General features: G+C 36.2%; 2 protein-coding genes across 8 annotated transcripts in view; one reads left to right on the forward strand and one right to left on the reverse strand.

Moving 5' to 3' along the window:
* cib (thymosin beta cib) overlaps positions 1 to 16922 on the forward strand; it is a 247792-nt gene extending 230870 nt beyond the window's left edge. For 5 of the 7 annotated variants that reach the window (XM_071587320.1, XM_071587319.1, XM_071587325.1 and 2 more), the window contains 4 exons: positions 1750 to 1863; positions 5399 to 5512; positions 9547 to 9660; positions 14455 to 16922. In XM_071587320.1, coding sequence (XP_071443421.1) covers positions 1750 to 1863; positions 5399 to 5512; positions 9547 to 9660; positions 14455 to 14480 — 368 coding nt within the window. In that variant the 3' untranslated portion in view covers positions 14481 to 16922. The remainder of the gene's footprint in view (positions 1 to 1749; positions 1864 to 5398; positions 5513 to 9546; positions 9661 to 14454) is intronic. The other 2 variants (XM_071587324.1, XM_071587326.1) reach the window with 1 other exon arrangement.
* LOC139691082 (uncharacterized) lies at positions 14716 to 20687 on the reverse strand. The gene is made up of 2 exons (XM_071588825.1): positions 20002 to 20687; positions 14716 to 14815 (listed from the first exon to the last, which is right to left on the reverse strand). The coding sequence occupies exons 1-2, from the start codon at positions 20685 to 20687 to the stop codon at positions 14716 to 14718; spliced, it is 786 nt and encodes a 261-aa protein (XP_071444926.1).
* Positions 20688 to 21297: the final 610 nt, after the last annotated feature.

Here is a 21297-nt window from a genome sequence, read left to right on the forward strand (position 1 = left end):
CATAATTTTTTTCAGTCTCTCCCCACTACTCCACTCACTTTACATAAGTCTGATATTTGTGATTCCATTCCATGCAGATTAATTTTTGGGTACAAAACATTATCGGATATAGATGAAGGCAGTTCAATATATATGAAGTGAATATTTGTGTGTATCATAGTTACAACTATTACTTAATTGTGGAATGCCAGTCAAGAGAGAGCCTTAAATGGGTACAGAGACTAACCAGTGCAATACTTCTAAGCCTCACCTAAAACTACACTAAACTCATGGCATCCTACATTAAAATGAACCTTTTTTCAACTCTGAATTGTATGAATTGTTTCTCTTTTCTTCAAATAACTAAATACAACCGCATGTATCTCAATGTTAAATATGATAACTTCTCTAGTATATGTTATAAATAGTAAAGAGATCTAATATGCATATTTTATAAATCTCTGAAAGAAATTCAGGTTTAGTTACCCACGGTAGTTTTTTTTTAAATCTCAATGAAAAAATTGTATAACTGAGTATAATGTTTTCTATTGGGCATTTTAAGTAGTTTCAGAGAAGCTTAAATTTCTTGAGATATATTAAAGAAAGCTCGTTTAGATAGTGGTAAACATAGAGTGAAAGCATGGGTTATGATTTTTTGTTAGAAAGATAAACCTTAGTTTTCTGAAAACTGATAAAGCTTTTATGTTTGTTGATTGCAAACTTGAGTTAAATTGTGAATTTTCTTATTCCTAAAATTAAAACCACTACTAAATCAGGTAGTGGTGACCAAAAATAAGTCATAACTATGATAGGTAGATCTAGGCTTGAATGTTCTAATTCTTCTATTTGAATCCTTCCAATATGATTTGATCTTTAAGTTGTAAGATTTTGTGGTCAAATAATTATTTTCACAAAAATTTTTGATAATCTTTTTGAAAAGATTCATTCAAATATTCAAAAGTAACATTTAATATATATTAGTAACATTATATATATATATATATATATATATATATATATATATATATATATATATATATATATATATATATATAATATGTTGAATGTCTTGTTTTTATTGGCTGTTGATTTAATTAGTTGTTTATTATATATATATATATATATATATATATATATAGATATATATATAATATTGTCATATATTAATAGTCATATTGTCAAAAAAATATTTTTTTGCTGGAATCCTAAAAGGTCAGAAAATTTGAATAAATTCACACAAGCTGGCAGAAAATTCAATTATGTTATTAAACGTTTGTATAAAATTACTTTCAGGATAGATCACATATACTATTTGTTCTACATTCTATACTCTCATCTATTGCTTACAATATGATTAAGAAATAAAACTTAATAGTAGTTTGACCTTGAAAATGTTACACATTTACCTAACAGTAAAAATTGCTCTCTAAATATTTTCTACTTGAATTTTTTACTTAATCATCTTTAATAGATTGTATATCTTTTATGATTGTGAAAATAAGCATTGTTTCATTTTATACTCTATCAATATGGTATAATGAAACTGTAAAACTAATATTTTCAGCCCATAACTGAAAGCTCATTGTAATTGTTAATTTTTTGTCATTCATTTTAAATAATTGGAAATTTAAAGAAATTAATTCATCCTATCATAATAACGAATCTATTTCTTACAACTTTACCTAGAAATACATGTATTTTCCTATTGCTACAACTACTGCTGCTTTTTTTCAAACAAATTTTTACTGATAATATTCTTTGAATTTCTAGATGTTGCCCAAGAGAAGACACAGAAGGCCCTTCTTGAAGGTGTTGAAGCTTTTGACACTGGAAAGTTGAAGCACACAGAGACCCAGGAGAAGAACCAATTGCCAGACAAGGATGGTGAGATTTAAAGCCCATTAACAAATACTTCAAGGAGCTTATATGTGGTTTTCTAGTGCTTTTCAACTTTATGCATACAACTTAGATGCTTGCCAGGGTTCATTATGTACCAGCTAGCCAGAATAATTTGGCCGGAGTTGGTATAGTTTGGGATTAGGAAGAATGTAATTTTCAGAACTCCAGGAAAAATACTACCAAATATATGAGTGTGTTCATTTATTGAATAAATGACTCAGTAAAATAAGTTTAAACAATGTTTTAGAAAAATCGATAACATCGTGTAATTCTTATCACCCAGAGCAAAAACTTTTTAGAGCATTAAAGTTTGTGTGTGCAAAAAATAAAAATTATGCGAATGTGATAAATGCAGGAATTTGTGTCAGAGTCACTTTGAAGAGTGACCAAGTGGCAGCAAAGCATTTTTTTAAACTGTATTTACTGTACTGGTTATTCAACCTGTGAGCAGTTCAGCAGTTGAAGAGTTGGATACCATTCCTCTAGCATTATCTAATGCTAATCCATATCAATAGCAACCAGCCAAAGTAGTCATTAGGTTTGAGGTTCTCTGATGGTTGAGGTCATCTATTGACATAAAAGCTGTTACTGATGTAATGGTCATGAGAGCATAATACCAGTAATAGTTTGTGATACTGAAATCAAGTTACTGTGTCAGTTGGACTAATGGTTTTAGTAATTAATGACTAATTTGAAGTTCATGCATACTAATTGAACATGAGAGTGAGAACTATTGCTTGTGGTTTACTCCTTGCTGAGGCCTCATCTCTCAAACCAATCATGGGTTAAAGGCTTTAATTAAAGGTGCACTGGCAGTAGGGATTAGGTATGGTCTCTGTCTTGATCCCTTCAAGTACTGGGAAAAGTTAAAAGCACCCCTCCTTGACTGGGGATTGGGGAAAAATTATTGGAAACAATTGTTCTTTGAATTTATCATCTCTGACCAAATACAGTGCAAATCTTGTCATGTTTTAAAAAGATAGGTGGGGCTGGTAATTTTTTGGCAGATTCTCGAATTAATCGCCCATAATTGTTGCAAAATACTCAAAGAAAAAAATTACTGACCGCTATATGTAATCAGGGATAGACTAATGAATTTACTTAATAAGTGATATCATATATTTTTGAATGAAAGAGTTATATTTTTAGATTAGAGTTTGGAATATTTCATGACTGCCTGAGAATTTTTTAATTTTTGCCTCTTCATCTCTTGTCATGTAATGACTATGGTCAGATGAACTAATTTCCTCTGAAAATAAAGGCATGTAAAGGCTTTTTTGGTTGGTTTGGAGATTTGCTGCCTTCCAAAAGGTAAAGCCTGCCTTGGGAAGTTCAATGCTCACCCTTAGCTTGGGGTTTATGGATGTCTTAGGAATTCTAGGAAAAGAATAAGGTAAAAGTGTAAACTTACCATAGTAGTTCATTCATGGAATACATATGACTATTTATAGTAAGAATTCACTCTTCACAATTTCAACAACATTCAAAGGTTTTCACTCTTTTCCTGAAATACTTCTTAATGTGGGTAGTCAAAATTCTAGAGGTGTGGTACTCCAGTAGAGTTTCATGTGATGCCTAGAGGCATCACATGAAATCAGCTTCACCCAACCTGAGCAATTTTTCAGGTACCACTGGTCTCATAGGGAAAGAAGCAGGCCTCCCTATCCTGTTAATGAACGTATTTCGTGCACTGTACAGGGCTCAGTATTAGGTCTCCCTCCTCTGCTATCAAATCACCTTCAAGTTAATTTCTGTGGGAGTGGATTAAAATTGTTTTGACTACTTTGCTGGGGTACATTTTTTGATTCTTACACAGCATATTGGAAAGGTCATAGATATAAGCCAGCAATAATAAAGAATTAAAAATAGTGCTCTCTTCCAAAAATAGATTTTGATGTTCAATTTGACAAGCTATACATGCTGAAAAGGCTTAGTCCTTGATGACTGGGCACCAAGATAACTTGAACCACATTAACTGTGCGTAACTAGTTACTGTTAATAAGTGGCCACCCAAAGGTACTTAACATCTAATTGGTCCATAGGTGCTGGGTTTTGATATAGTAAGGTTATTTTAACTGTAAATATTAATGCTGTGATGTGACTTCAACTATTGGTACACCTGAAAAATACATTTATTTTAAAATGTTGCTACCACTGATATAAAGACCAGATTTTTCAGTTCAGCTCAAATAATAGTAGCTCTCTACTTACTGCAATAATATGTATATATTTATCATGACGACTACAATTGATGTATTTCATTCGGTGCAGGTATCAAGAATATTTGTTTGTTGTACTGTAAGTTAGCATAATTATTTTAGAGGAGGAAATTAGAAAAGCATTTGGCAGATACTTAATGTGTATCCATTGATATTGATATTTGCAAGTGTTTAACATATCTATGTTCAAACAATTTTCATGGTTAGGTCATTGCATGTTTATTGGGCAAATAATATTACCCTCAATCTTTAACTTCCAATGTTTCAGGATATGGTTCTCTCTACTCTCTTTGGATGTGTGAAAAAGACCCCCCATAAAGTGTTCATTAATTCTTGAATGAGGAGGAAGTAATTTATCTTTTTTTAACGGGCCTCTGATTCTTATACAACATCTTGCATTAATATTTTACAGTTCCTGAGCCTACATATGCTAAATGGTATAAGAATGTGGAATCACTCAATTTAATAAAGAAATTAAAGTTCTTTTAAACTTTATCTGTTCAATATGTTCTTTTGACTGTTTATGTAATTGTTATGTAAATACCATGTACCATAATTGTTATTCCATAACTTATAAAGAGGTATGTCACCTCTTTATATATTTGTCTGAAATTTTATTTTTACAGACATTATTTTGCCCCTTGTAGATCCACTTGTGGCTATTTATGGAACAGATCTGGAATTAACATGGAAATAGCAAATGCCAAAATGTATGAAATGATCAAATTTTCAAATCAACATACCTTGGGGATGAACAATTGTGGATTGGACATGTTGTGAAAAAGACATGAAAGGTCTTCATATCCTGAAATGTTATCTGAAACCCTGAAAGTTGAAGACAATTTTACTAATTTTACAGCTGGGGGACCCTGTATATATTCTGTGTCATCAATACTGCACACATGATATATAGGTTATAAAAAAATAACTCTTTTTCCATGGTTTTATTCTCATCCATCTGAAAGGTTGGTGATCAATAATTTCATATAACAGAATAACATCATACAATATCTGTTAGCACAGTTTTCAGTAGGACTTGGAATCTTACTACCAAACTGTAAATAGTGTATGAGAAAGAAAATCTGGTTTTCATAATGTTGATAATTTTTGTTGATGTACATACTTTGGAAGTGCCCTTGCTAAGCCACATTTACAACCTGTTTACATTTCACCTCCTATAAACCCCCTGCATGCATCCATAACCTTTGGCTTCTGCTCGGCATGTTTTGATGTGCGTGATGAATGACACTGCATGGCGGCGTGACTTGCCTGTTTGCTGTTTGGCATGGCTAATGCCACAGTCGTCCTCCAGGAGAAGGTTCACCAAACCCTCCTGGCTGGCGTAGAAGGCTTTGATAAGACATCAATGAAACATACGGAGACCCTGGAGAAGAACCCTCTTCCTGATCCTGAAGGTAACTTCTTGAAACTTGCCATTAACTCCCCATTCAGAAGTAATCCTTTTGGCTGAGGTAACTAACTCTGGGAATAATATAGTTTGTAAAATGTTTCTGGCAAAAATTCACACCTTCACAATGCAATCCATGTATTTTTATGCACAGTTATGACATGTTACTCATACTCGTTCATCGCAAATAATAATATTCAGAGTTGCATTAAATTCAATGCATATTCTTGCCAACATTTTTAGGTCCCTGCAAATATAACTGTTTATGCTTTTGCCTAAAATCTATAATGCTATTATCATACAAATTAACAACTTCCAATGACCAACCAAAATAAGCATACCCCATTCTCTGCAAACATATAGCTTATGATACTTTTAATAACGCTTAAGTAATCTACGAACATCCCAGGGTTCAACAACAAAGGGATACAAAAAACTAAATTCCTTAAAACTGGACACCCAATTGTAGATTATGAAATTGAAATTCAGTTTTGAACTACTTAAGTTTGCTAACAAATGCGAATCTTTGTTGGCATATTTTGGACAACTGCACTCTAAATGGCAACTTCGAACATCAATCAGCTTTCAATAAAGTCAGGAAAACGGCTTTCAATAAACTCATGCAAATCACACAACAGCGTTGGTTCCTTGAAATTTAGATAAGAGTGAGTATGGCATTGCACTTCTTTAACTTACGCAATTATGATTTAAGGTGATGGAATAACTAAGAAAAACAATGCTCAGTTATCAATGTGTCTAATATATCCTGGTGAGATACCTATGTCATCACTCATTTGGGAAAAACCTGGGACTGAGTTTCTGGCATTGAACTCTCTAATCAGCACTATCCTATGGAATGGCATTAAAGACATAAGTTGAACCCTGATACTTGGTTGCTGAAAGAAGAAATTATGGTTTTATTTCATACACTCTAAAGTTTAGTCACATCAATTTTTCTTTCTTTAAGACAAGTCCAGCGGTTTAATTGAAAGTCTAGAGTGACATCTGATAGTGCTGTTAGGTTGTGACAGAAGCCTGGTAATCAGTCGGTTATGACCCTTGTTGACTCCAGTGGTGTGATAAGGCCAGAGGATATAAAAGATATTTTATAAGTAATTTGATCAATTGGTGAATTGCACTTGAGTGTATATATTTTGTGTCTTCTATATTGTTTATCATATTAACTGCTACTTACATTTTAAAGGCCCTCTGCTGTTAATTCAATGAATAACAATTATGGAAAATTATTTCCCTGATAAATTATGATCGATGCTCTAAGTTGCCATTCCAGGTGAAGCTGTTTGAAGTACATTTCTAAAACATACCACTTTTGTTTACTAACTTATGTACAGCAAAATTGAATTTGAATCAGTTTATTAAATGATTTAAAAGTCCTGGTTAATTTTTGTACATAATTAATTAAACTATTAAATATGCACATTGTACAGTTGGTGGCTTATAGGAATATGTATTGTTATCTAGGATCATATTTTGATGAATACATTCTGGACTCAAATGTAGTATGGCATAGGACAGAATACAGTTTCTTTGGTTGGGCTATGGATGTAGATGTCTAGTTCAGTAACTCTCTAAATGATCACCTTCATAAGAGGCAACAATTTCACGTATGGGCTTCATCGAAAGTTAGGAAAAGTATTTTGGTTGAAATGATTTCAGGTAAGAATACTTTACATAAAGGGTATTGTATTGTCCTGATGTAGGTAAGATCCCCTTGTTATATCTATGTCTATATTTAATTTTTCATATTATCATTTTAATTGAAAATATTATTTGATTTGATTAAGATTTATTGCAGTTAAATACACTTTTTGAGTAATTTTCAGAATTATATTTGGGTATGCATAGCAAATTACAATTTGTTCATATGAAGCATCAATGAGATGTGGTAGTCTAGTAAGTAGAGCCACTTGGCTACTTACTAGAAGGTCCAGATTCGATTCCCACGGACACCTCTAGGCACTCTCAGCTTCACCCAAGCTGTGCAGTTCTTTTGGGAACCAGATCTTCTGGGGAAACCATAAGTGACACTGGGAAAGGAAACCCCTGCCTTCCCTAATGTGTAAATTTCACTCACTGTATAGCACTAGTTGTAGAGTACAAGGTGAATTCAATTTACATCTATCAAACAGACCTTGTTGATTATTGTGATTTTGGTGGAATCATCGAGTCCACTTTTTTTTTAAATTTGTGCTTTAATGTGCATATTTTTATGAAGCAAGCGGAAGAGAGTATCCAGGGGATAAACATAGAACTAAGGTGGTGATGGAAAAACTCTAGTATGAGCAATCTGTGAAAGATAGCAGATTTGTTCAAAACTTATGTATAAGGTGCAGCAACATAACTGCCTTTTTTGAAAGCATTTTGCGATTGAAAAAAAGGAGATAATGTGGCTGCATCCTGTGTAATGTAAAATCATGGAGCAAGTGTTATTTTTCTGTGGTGAAATCAAATAAAGTTTTGAGTAAGATAGCATTGTGTATAGTCTGCACTTCAGTCAAAATATTTACATTCAAATCTCTTGTTTAAGAATCTTAGTTTGAATAACCACTATAAAGGTGAACTTATTCGGAAGAAAAAGATTGCTCTAAAGTGGGTGATGAGCTTGCTGCTTATTTGACTCTGTATTATGGATTGAATCCTGGTTGCTGAGTTATCTCATAATGCATGTTCAAAACATGATTCTTAGCGAAATGAATATATTTATTAAACCACCATTAAAAACCAGAAGCAAATACAAGACTAATTCCATTACTTTGTATATTAATTTCTTTTGTGTTTGTCTTCCTCTCTGTACAACCTATTACCTCCATTATTTGACATACCCACATCCCAAAACCTCAATCTATGCCCAATATTAAGGAAAGAAAAGATAACAATTTTCCCCTGGATAAATTTAATTGTACGACTGGGTTTCAATGTATTAAATAATCCCCATTGACTTGAAGATGATATAATACATCAAAACCCTGTCATATAATTAAACTTATTTAGTGGAAAGTTTTCTTTTATTTATTATGTTTCCATTCCACCATAACACGCCTGAAACTACTCAATTTCTCCATGTTTAACTCTTAAGTAATCATTTTCTAAATATATTTACCCAACGTACCCATCATCAATACACTATTTGTGGAAAAATCTTCTGCTAATGCAATTATTCTCGTAATATACCCAACACTATGCCCATTTTCCTCTAAAATATTGCCCAGATAAGTGACTATTAGTATTTTTGCTAGTCAGAAAATAAGAATTATGGCAAAAGCAAATTGCCACAATTTTTCTTAGAAGCAAAGGTAAATTGAGTGGCCACAATCATGGGCTACATAATGGAAAGGTCTAATTTTGCCTGGTAGAATTTCAATTATACTAGTTTTGCATACTCTAGCAAATGTCTCTACATGTAATTAAAATAAATTTCATGAAAAACTTCATTTTATATAAAAGTTTTCCATGTTTTCAATTACAGTGGTACCTTAAAATTATATTGTTCAGGGGACAAGGTAAAAAATGTTAAATTTAGTTGGGGTGTAAAACAAATATCTTCAAACACCTTAATTGCTGATTTATTGGGAAATATATTTAATCAAGTTTCAATCAATCAATACAAAATCAAGTTTTAACAAACAAATGAAAAATATAATAAAAATTGATTCATTATCTCTAAAGAATGGTGAGATTTTAAATGAATGTGTGACTGAAAATGGTAAATTGTAGTTTTCACTACATTGATTTAGATGGACACTAAGTTGGATCATCAAACACTTACGAATAATGTTGATTCAGGGTGTATAGATTAGAGGTTTTGGTTTTTTTAATAAAATGTTACCATTACTCTTTGCATGTAATTGACTATGCGTTCTAATAAGTATTTCCATGAATTAAATAAGTAATTTGTAAAATCTAAATAGAGACAGGATGGTGAAGAGCAGGTTGACTTGCTTGTTAATTTTAGTTATTTCATTCAAATTACTTTTGGGAATATATTATTGAGTTTAATCACAAAAGATCATTATATTTCAGCCATTGAGCAAGAGAAGGGAAAGCAGCAATTATTTGCCGGCATTGAGAACTTTGATCCCTCAAAGCTGAAGCACACTGAGACCCAGGAAAAGAATCCACTCCCAACAAAAGAAGGTATGTTCTAGTTTTGTTTCATCCATCCATCATTCAATTACCTCAATTATGGATAGATGTAGTGACAATTGAATTGAATTACTGTAGTGGAGATTATAGAAATAATAAACTGAGGTGGATAATAAATAGAGCAAAAGAAGCATAGTGGAAACTGCAGTGTAAGTGCATGGAAATACTGCAGAGAATGGGTGAAAATGATGTGCTATACAGGAAGGTTAAAACCCTGTCAGAAAGTAAAGAGGAAAAATTGTTGCAAAACAATTAAAGATAAGTGGAAAAAGTTCGGTTGAACAAGAATAGATCCACGAGAGGTGAATAAAATCAGTTAGGTTTGTGGATGACCTAACTTTAATATTTCAGTCAGCTAAGAGTTGCAAACTATGCAGAGTGCATTGAAAAGTCAGAATGATTGGTATGGAATGAGAATAAATGTAAATAAAACAAAGGTTGCATATTTTTGTAGTCATAGGTTCAGAAGCTCAGTTAAACATTAAAATGGGAGGGCAGAAACTGGAGCTGGTGAAATAATTAACCTATCTCAGAAGTGTTTTTTATACCTAAATGGTGAAAGCAGTTGGGACATAAGATGGAGAATTGCGTTAGGCAAAGAAGCTTTCACAAGTAGGTGGGAATTGATGACGGGGACTTACGGTGAGAGAGTTAAGAAAAGGCATATCAAAACCTTGATATGGATTGTGGTTTTTTACGGGGTGGAAACATAGTCATTGTTAGATAACTGTACCAAAGATGACCATGAAAGAAAATGATAGACATGGATAGCAGGCTTTTGAAATGTGGGTGTGGAGAAGGATGGAAAATGTGAAATGTACTGAAAGGAAATCACACAATGAAGTGCTAGGCATGATGGGGAGGAGAGAGGATTGTTGGAAGAAGTCCAAAGGAGGCAAGATAGATGAATGCAAAGCATATTGATTGGCGATGGGATGTTGAAGACTGTGATAGACAGGAGAATGTTAGGTGACCAAGGAAAAGGCAGGAGTAGGGTAGGGATATTGGACGGTATGAAGGCAGGGAGGAAGTGTGTAAAATTGAAGAGGACTAGTATTAGATTGGATGTGGGGCTGAATGTTTATAAGAGAGGCTCTACCATTTGGTAGCTTATGTCTATCAATAACCTGCCTTAACCGATAAACTACTGGTGATAACGATAATAATAATTACATAAATAAATAAATACACACAGACACATATATATATCCCTCCCCAGACTACAACCTTGATGTGGTGGAAGGGCTTGTGCATTCCAATGACCCCTAGAGCTGAGCTGGCAGGAGTAATAATAATCGCTTCTGGTAGGGTCGCCTCTGCCAGATAGGTTGAAGGTTAGGAGCCAGATGAAACGTAGTCCATGCAGCGTCTGTTCCTCAGTGAGGCGGCCAGTAAGTGATGGTGTCACGTTAAAAACACTATTGAGGAAGGCAACGGGAAACCACCTCAATTATCATTCCCAAGATTAAAATGACGGACAATACAGAGATTTTGAGTCCTGGCATCTACGGGGCTCAGCCCAATCGGCTGTGTGCCCTGCCCGGCAGTGGGGAAGGCAAGGCTTCCGTGGTCGTCATCCCACAAAACCCTTGCAAGGGAAAACCGGCAGTAGCAGGACAGAAGACTCAGAAGAAGAAGACCACATTAGTTAGAATAGGAATGTGGAATGTTAGGACAATGATGAGGACAGGGAAATTGGAGAATGTAAAGCGTGAGATGGAAAGGGGAAATATAGATATTTTAGGTCTATGCGAGGTGAGATGGAAAGATAGCAGGGATTACTGGAGTGATAAGTATAGAATAAATACAGCGGTGGGGACAAGAGCCAACGAGGGGTTGCCATAGTATTAAATGAAGAGGTAGGAAGAAGCGTACTCAACATAGAGCTAGTAACAGATAATTTATTACTGGTAGAGATAAAAGAATAACAGACGAACTTGGTTATTATTCAGTTATACATGCCACCGAGCAACCATAAGGAAGAAGAGGTCGATAGGATATACGATCAGTTAGAGGACATAATCGCGTGTGTTCCCACAGGGAAACATTTGATAGTGAAGGGGTATTGGAATGCGACGGCAGGCGAAGGAAGAGATGTTGATGAGGTGGGGGACTACGGATTAGGCATGAGGAATGTCCGCGGGGAGAAAGCAGTTGAGTTTAGCAGGAGACAGGGTTTAGTCATCACCAACACTTGGTTTAGACACCACAAAAGACGCAGGTATACATGGAAAATGCCAGGTGACTCAGAAAGGTATCAGCTAGATTATATTCTGGTTAGACACAGGTTTAGGAACAGTGTGATAAATTTGCACAGCTTCCCGGGAGCGGATGCGGACTCTGACCACGATTTAGTTGTTATGAAATGTAGTGCCCATTTCAAAAAGATAAGGCAGGGGTGGCGGGTTAGAAAATGGAAAATAGAAGCACAAAATGGTTTGAAAAGGAAGGAGTACAAAACAGGCGGTAGAAGAAATCATGGAGAATGGTAAAGAGCTAAGTACTATTGAAGAAAAATGGGACAGTATCAAGAAAGGGTTAACGAAAGCTGCAAAAGACACTATTGAAACCGTTAACACTAAAAGGACTAGGAAACCATGGATCACGGATGCGATGATTACAAAGATGGATGAGCGGCAAAAATGGAAGAATGTAAATACAGAGTTAGGCAAAATGAAGTACAAAGAATTAAGCAATAAATTGAGGCGGGTAACAAATAAAGCAAAAGAAGCATGGTGGAAGACGCAGTGCGAGGATATGGAAAGTCTGCAGAGGAAGGGTAAAATTGGTGCGCTGTACAGGAAAGTAATATCTTTATCGGGAAGTAAGAAAGGAAGATCAATGAGAGCAGTTAGAGATAAGGTGGGTAAGATAATAGTTGACGCAGGAAAGGTCCAAGAGAGATGGAAGGAATATATAGAAGAACTGTATAGTAAAGAACTTAGAACAATAAAGTTAGACATAGAAAAGGAACAAGACGTACAGGAAGATAGCTTAGGTCCAGGCATACTCGATGATGAGATAGAAAGGGCATTACGGGAGATGAAACTAAATAAGGCCATGGGGTGGATAACAATCCTGCGGAACTACTAAAGGGTTTAGGAAAATGTGGGAGGAAGGAATATGGGCTGCTTCGTAGAACTATGAGGAAGGAATATGGCTGTAAGACTTAGTGAGATCAGTGTAAGTCCCTATTCCGAAAAAGGTAAAGTCTACATCATGTGAGGACAACAGGCAATAAGTTTGATATCCCATGCAGCTTAAGTGGTTCTAAGGATCATAAACAAAAGGATAGAGAGTAGGGCAAATGATTACTTAGGGGATGATCAGTTTGGGTTTAGGAAGGGAAAAGGTACGCGCAATGTCATTTCAGTAATGAGATTATTAATCGAGAGGAGTATAAAACACAATCAGGAGGTATTTACCTGTTTCAAAGATGACGAAAAAGCATTTGATAGAGTGAATTGGGAAAAACTAATGAGTATATTGAAGAAAATAGGAATAGATTGGAGGGAAAGGAGGCTAATCCACAACCTGTACATGTCTCAGACTGCTCAGGTGCGGGTGGGGAACGGGAAGTCCGGATGGGCAGTGTTAGGAAGAGGTGTAAGGCAGGGTTGCCCATTATCACCGTTGCTGTTCCACCTTTATGCAGAGGAAATGATTAAAGAGGCATGGGAAGAACTGGAGGTAGGAATAAAAGTGGGCGGGGAATTCGTAAAATCAGTTAGGTTTGCTGATGACCAAGCTTTAGTGTGCCAGTCAGCCAAGGGGTTGCAAGCATTGCTGAGTGAATTGGAAATTCAATGCGACAGGTATGGGATGAGAATCAATATTAATAAAACAAAGGTTATGACATTTTCTAGAAAGAAAAAGACTAAGCTAAACAATGAAATAGGAGGGCAAAAACTAGAGCAGGTACGTATCTCGGTAGTGTTTTGGACCAACACGGTCAAAGTAGTAGGGACGTAAGGAGAAGAATTGCGCTAGGCAAAGAGGCTTTCACAAGGAGGGAGTTGATGACAGGGACGTTGAGTAAGGATGTTAAGAAAAGACCTGTAAAAACTTTGATATGGAGCGTAGCTATGTACGGCGCGGAAACGTGGTCATTGAAGCAAGAGGATAGACGTAGACTGGAGGCTTTTGAAATGTGGTTGTGGAGAAGAATGGAAAAGGTGAAATGGACAGAGAAGAAAACAAATGAGGAAGTACTTGGTATGGTGGGCGAAGAGAGGGGTTTTTTGGGAGAAATCCTATGGAGGCAGGAAAAGTGTATGAAGGGGGTATCAGCAGGCAGTGGGATGTTGAAGACTGTAATAGAGAGGAGAATGTTAGGCAAACGAGGGAAGGGAAGGAACAGGATAGGGATATTGGACGGAATGAAGGGAGGAAGAAAGTACTTGGAGATGAAGAGGGACCTGATATAGAGTAGGATGCTGGATTTTGTGTTTTGTTAGGAGTCACAAAATGTTTTATTTAGTGGCGTAGCTGTGTCCATCCAAAAACCTATCTTAACCGGTAGATTACCTAATGAGAGAGATAATATATTTATATATATATATATATATATATATATATATATATATATATATATAAATAAATAAATAAATATTACATATACACACACACATACACACACATACATGTAAACACACGTACATTATGCAAACACATTTTAATTAATTATGGTATTTATTTGCACTCTCATTTGCTGTAGTCCTTTTGAGCTATAAAGAGAAATAATAATGCATACAATTAATATTAAATTTGAAAATTCTTTTGCAGCCATTGAACAGGAGAAGACAGCATAATTTGCCATTGAAGTTTCCCTCATGCATTCCTACTGAGGGTAGAAGCAGACGTGACATTGGGGAAGAGTTTAACCATGGTCTTTGGGAGGCACTCGGATTAGAGGTCTCTTCTGGAAAAAAAACAAGTCTGTTGAAGTCTTTTTTTCTCATATGGGAATCAGAAAGTGATTTCACCCCTTTCTCCAAGATCCAAGTCTACAGCACCAGATGGCAGTAGAAGTTATTTCCTGAAAAATCATTTAACAATGATGTGTGCTTCAGAGTCTCCCTTCCTTCCTCCGGGTGCCTTACCCTCACCCCTGCCTCCCAAACTCATTTCCTCTGCCACGTGGAGTCTGCAGAGCAGGACATAAAATTTATCAGTGTACACAGAAAAAATTTTTTATGGTGGAACTAATGAATTCCCTTGTTTTGAGGTGTTTCTACATGCCATTGCCATAACACATGGCCTATTTTGCACTCTTATGTAAGTTCTATGTATTGCTAGAAATTAAGTATGCCCTAAGCTGTACTTTTTAACTTGCTAAGTCATTCAAAATGAAAATGTCAAATTCATATAATATATTCCTGGACGTGAGTGGAACTAGTCTTGGGATGAAAATCCCTGATCAGTTGTGCTTTTCATTTCATTGGCAAATGAAACCAGACGGTTGAAAAAATTTAATTCCCTCCTTCCATTGTGAGAGGTAGTTTTATTATTTAATGATAAGTTCTAAGATAGGAGGCATTAAATGTATGTTTTTATGTTCCAGATATGACAATTTATATTTTTATGAGTCCTTTTCACAGTTAACTTCAGATCATTCATTTTTTGTGTCCAAATTTATGAAAACGAATGTTACTGAGGTGGGCACTGTACTTAAGGAATGCTGTTAGTTGAAGGTGCTTCAAAAAACATTGTGGAATTAATCTGAAGGGCTGAATTGTTTTGGAATAATATTTTACTTCTGATGTATAATTGTGTGGATCATGTAATTGAAATCAAGATCAAAAGATGAAAGTATGAATTGAAAAGTAAATGGTTTTCAGGAGAAGATTCATTTATAATGTGAAAATGGACCATGTTTGTTGTAGGCATGTGTTGTAGTTTCACCAACTTTGATATAATTCTGTTTTTTACTTGGAAGAGAGAGAGAATGTGTGTGTTCTTTTGTCGGCTATTTATAAATGTCAGATCACATGATAACCTCTAAATATAAAAGAACTATTTGTAAGTATTTTTCTGCTCTATTTTAAAATAGCATAATTGAAGGGTGCTGGTCGGCTTCAATTGGGACAAACTGTCAAATGAAATGACTGTACAGTTGGAATATAAATCCTAAGAGAATGAAATAGCAGGGACAATGGAATTGAAATCAGTTATGCTTGCACACTTAAAAAATGTAATTTGCTTAAAGCTTTATTTGACCAAAAAATGGATTGTACATTTTGATTCACTTTATTAAAGTTTACTTATGGGAAAAGTGTGGTGAAATATTATTGTTCCTGTTAAGAAAAAATCATATAAATTCTCCGTCTTATTCATTTGAAACTAAGGATCCACCTCTATTTACGAATCCAATCTGAAATGTACAATTAATTTATCAGGATGTATTTGAAAAATCTGCAGACTTCTAGTTGTGATTTTATGTGAGATCGTCTTGTGTTTTGGTGATGTAGTGGTGTCAGCATCCTTCCTATGCTCTCTTTTGACACAATGAAAGATAAGATCAACCTGTGAATGGTTCATCTTTTCTTGTGTGTTTTTATTTTTTACACACTTAAACCTAGGTATGGTATATCTATATTGTCCCTAGGATGAATTTTTATCAGCTTGAGTGCTTCCATTAAACGTGATTTGAATGTATGTCAGAAAAATGGCAATTCAAGAGAGTATCAATGTAAACATTTTTCATTATAAATGCATTTATTTATTGAGGCTTTAAATGCAATAACATTGTTGTGCTTGATATTTTAAGGTTTTCCACACTTTATCCATGGTAGTGTGTGTGCTAATCAAATATCTGGAAAGGAGCTCAAGAGTTTTATAAATATACGACAAAGTAACATTTTATATGATCGTATGTGCTTAGTAAGTGCTTTTTTTGCCATTTTTATAGGGAAGGCCTCAAAGAATTTTTTTAAACAATTTCTTGTTTACAGTCATGTCCAAAACCCCATCATTGAATTTTGTAACAATTTCAAATTCATATGAACGTTAAACAAATATATATTTTCTTAAGCTCATGAGTCACAACTATTCCGTCTTTTTGAGAACATGCATTCTTTTTGTATGAATTTGATACTGGGAAACATTTTTAAGGGTATGATGTTCATAAATAGTATTAGAGTATTTAATCTTTATCCCATTAAGCATAAGTGTGGCTGGAGTTGTATTCCATTAGTTTGCAACTGCTCGGAATGCTTTTTCAACTGGAGAAATCAAATAAAGTGTCTCAAGAATTACTGTGTCTGATTTATTGTGTGTTGAATTTGATGGCCTTCATTAATGTATATGTGTATCTTACGTTGCCAGAAAAACAATGTTTGATTTATGATGCACTATATGGGCATGCATTTTGGACAAAGCAGCTAATTGAGAAGCATGATGTTAAGTTGACAAAAGGCTTATAAAAACTAGTGCAGTCATATGAAAATATTTGGAAAGTCTTAATGAACATGAAGTTAATCTTTTTTGTAAATGAAAGTAGTAATTTTTTTCCTGTTATACCAATGAAGGTTTTTTAATGAATGAAACATTTTTAAATGTATCATTTTACCATGCATCATTTTATTCTATAATCAAATTGCAGTTTTTATGCACATACGAGGGCAATTCAAAAAGTAAGGTCTCCTATTTTTTTCATGAAAAATCAAATTTATTCTCAACTTTGTGTACATCGTAGCAAAGGCTGAGTATTTAGCTTATTTTTCTACATTTTCTACAACTTAAAACCCAATTTTACACCAATCATTAGCCAAAACTTTCATCTGTATTTGCAGCTTCCTTTGTACTGTGTGTTCGTATTCTGGAGACTACAGATCTTTTTCAGTGGTATCCCAATCCCTACTCAAGGTGTTTTGTGGAGAGCCATTTGAGTGAGTATGCCATCCATCGGATTGGACGTTGAACAGTGCCTTGGTGCCTTTCGTCAAGAGTAGGATAATGCCAATGCTGGGTCTCTGAAACACCTTTCCCAACCATCCCTAATGGCACAAATGTCTTAAGCTGTTGGTTCCCTTCCATAAATTTACTACTACTACATGTACTAAGTGTCCAAGAAGCTAATTGTGCTTTCAGCAGAACAATAGTTTGAGAAATTGGCTTCCGACCCTTTGGTCTATTTTGCACCAGTTATATATCTCATCTAAGTGAGCCAACTGATCTGATCTCTGAAAATAAATGATTTGCTGAGGATATAATGGATCACAAAATTTAATTCTATCATAAATAATCAGTTATCTGGAGATTTCCAAGGTTGTCTAGTGCCTATAAATCTAAAAAATATATTAATATAGTTGCAAAACTTTGAAAAAAAAGACCAGGAAATTTGCTGTGTAGTTCTGGAAATTGTGGGAATGCTCTGAGAATATGTGTAGGCTTGGTGGTAACCCAAGATGAATCGCTTGAATTCAGATACACTTATCTTTTCTCAAAAGCGGTAGACCTATAAGACTAAAGAATCAAAATTCCTTTAATCGAAATATTGAATCTTTGATAACTTTATTTCCTCTCGTGATGTGTGATCTGAATTTGGAAATCAGTTCATAGTTTAGCAATTAGCAACTTTATCCTTATTAAGGACTATACATGATGATTTTGCTTATGCAATTAATAAACTGAGTTTGAATTAAACACTAGATGGTGGTGTACCCATTACACTTTTCAAATGAGATTATTGTGTATTAGAGCATTTACATGAAAAACATAAGCATTTTTAGTTGAGATACTTTGAAAAATTGTCATTCGGCTTTTTCTTTCTCGACTACTTATGTAAGGTAGAAGTTAACAATTTCTCTTGCTCTCTTAAGAGTACATATTTTTCAAGTTTGCGGAAAAGTTAAGCCAATTCCTCCTTATATATAACAGTACTAGCCGCCCCCATTGACATAGGTAACCATTTTTACCTTCCTTTTCCAAGTGAAAAAATATGGCTTTTCTAAGATAATTTTATTCTGTGGGAATTATTTGGGTTAATCCCTCCGGTCCCCTAATCACCTTTCCTCCCCTAACCCCCTCCCTCCCACTAAGTATCCTAAATCTACTTCTCTTAAATTGTTTCCCCAACCCCTCCCTCCCACTAATCCCCCTTCCTCCCCTTAAACTCTCTCACACTCTTCCCTCCCCGCCTTAAACATCCTCCCTTCCCTAACCCCCATATCCTTCTATCCCCCTATCTACTCCCTAAACTCCATCCCTCACACTAACTACCCTATCCTCCTACACCACCTACTCCCTCCCAATAACCCCCTTCAAACCCCTAACCTTAGATTAAAACGTAGTTCAAATAGTGGGTCTCCCAAGTCTTCTTCGCCAAATAATTTAGCTTTAAATAAAGTCAGGGTGAGTACTAGCAATAGTCCATTTAACACAAATCAGATGGCATCGGAAGAAAATTTTTAGAGAGATACAATAGTAATAAGATGATGACCCTCGTTTGAAATTTAAAACCGTAATGTCGGGGGAACACGTATTGTTAGTCAATTGCCGTAGTTTAACAAACGAAGTCGCAGAATAGCATCACCTTATTCATAGCGCAAATTTAATTATTGGGACAAAAAGCTGGTTATCCATTGATATTGCCGACGGTGAAATTTTTCACAAAATACTTTTCCATATACAGTAATGACAGAACATTAGAATCGGGGGCGGTGTCCTTTTCCAGATACAAATTATTGCGTCAGCAGGGCTGAGGTAATTCCAGGTAATGGTTTGGAAAGCGTTTGGCGTTCAATTAAAAGTCATTAATCCGAAAAAATTTGTATTTGCGTATTTTGCAGACCGCCGGACGACAAAGCTAGTTCAATATTAGAATTATATCACCAAATCAAAGGTTTTTTTTCCCAACATAATGATCACGACGTTATAATCGGTGGAGATTTCAATTCAGCACTTCATGCACATGCCAGGAAAAATTGTAACTAATACTTTTTATGAAAATTAAGGGGTATCCTTCTACGCTAGCGGATGTGAGAAAAAATTAACCTGCGAGTGTTCAACTCAATGGGTTTATTGAAACGTGGATACAGAGAGTGATCGCAGATCGTATTACTGCTTTCGTCGATAGCGACAGAATCCTCTTGCCCTCCGTTTACCTTTTCGTCGTACCGACGCCGTGACCTTTGGTGGTCTCTTTCGAAAGTTGGAACAAATTAATTCCGCCGTGCGGACCGCGTTCCGTCTACTGGACTTGTCCTTGCGCCGCCACATCACCCCCTACGTAGGATTTAGGTCACGAAATACAATGAAAAAGGAAGGGTTTGAGAAAAGAAAAATGATAATAATAAATCTGCCAGGTGCTTCGAGAAATGGACCCTCCACCCATGGCGGGTCTCTCTCGGCTCTTCGGCCGGTGCAGCAGTGGTAGTTCTTGGGTTCCTTGTGTCCCGCATAGGTGCGGGTGCTATGCCGCTCGTCCCGTCGTTCTCCTCAAGAGTGTTGGCAGGTTTTATGCGGTCAATTGAAATACTATTCTCTTTATCTCGAACGTTGACGGCGAAAAATTTTGGCTCTCTTCGGATGACCGGGAGGGGACCCTCGTACGGTGGTTGAAGAGGAAGATTTGTCGCGTCGTTCCTCACGAAAACGTGGGATGTGAACGACAGATCTTGATACAAGAAGACAGACTTCTCGCCATGTTGTGACGCATGAACTGGCCGTATGGTGCAGAAATGTTGCCGTAGCTGCAAGGCGAAATTACGGTGGTCATCCGCAGGCCACTCTCTAGGGACAAAAACTCTCCGGGTAGACGACGTGACGACTGGTTGACCATAAACCATCTCCGCCGGCGACGCCTCAATGTCTGCTTTCCATACGGCTCGTATACCGAGCAGTACTACTGGCAGGACGTCTGGCCAACCATCCAACTGGTGGCACATAATGGCTGCCTTCAGTTGGCGGTGGAACCTCTCCACCATGCACATTTGCCGCGGGGTGATAAGCACGCAGATTGTGAAAAGATGAGATTCTGTCTCATCTTTGAACTGTCGGCCTTGGTCCGTCGTCATTTGGAGTGGAGTGCCGATACGAGCGACCCAACTTCGGAAGAATTCTTTTGCGACCGCGTCAGCTGTTGCGTCACTAATCGAGAACACCTCTGACCTTCTTGAAAAGTGATCGACACACGTCAGGCAATATCGATATCCCGCGGAAACTGGGAAGAGGCCTAAAATGTCGACATGCGCATGCTCGATACGCTGGATGGACGGCGCAAATCCTCCCACAGGGGACACTGTGACGATGAATCTTCGCTCGCTGGCAGGGAATGCATGCGCGTATCTATGCACGGCAATCCTTGCGCATCGAGGGCCACACAAACCGTTCTACGACCAACTTGGTGGAAGGCTGTATTGACAAGCAATGTAGCGAGTCAAAGATTGGCTCTCGGAAGGGTTCAGTTACATATGGGCGGACTGACGGTGTCGACACGTCACAATATAACAAATTCATACTTGGGAACGTGCATCATTTTCAACCGGAGGGAATCGTTGAGCTGTTTGAGCTCTTTGTCCTCAGCCTGAGAACATGTGAGGACGCGGTAAATCAATGGCGGCAATCACAGCCACGTTTTCGTTGCCCAACTACGTCGTCGTTTCGTTGCCCAGTACGACTACGCTT

The sequence above is a fragment of the Hetaerina americana genome, unplaced genomic scaffold, assembly GCF_022747635.1.
Source record: "Hetaerina americana unplaced genomic scaffold, ioHetAmer1.1.p SCAF_3, whole genome shotgun sequence".
NCBI lineage: Eukaryota > Metazoa > Arthropoda > Insecta > Odonata > Calopterygidae > Hetaerina > Hetaerina americana.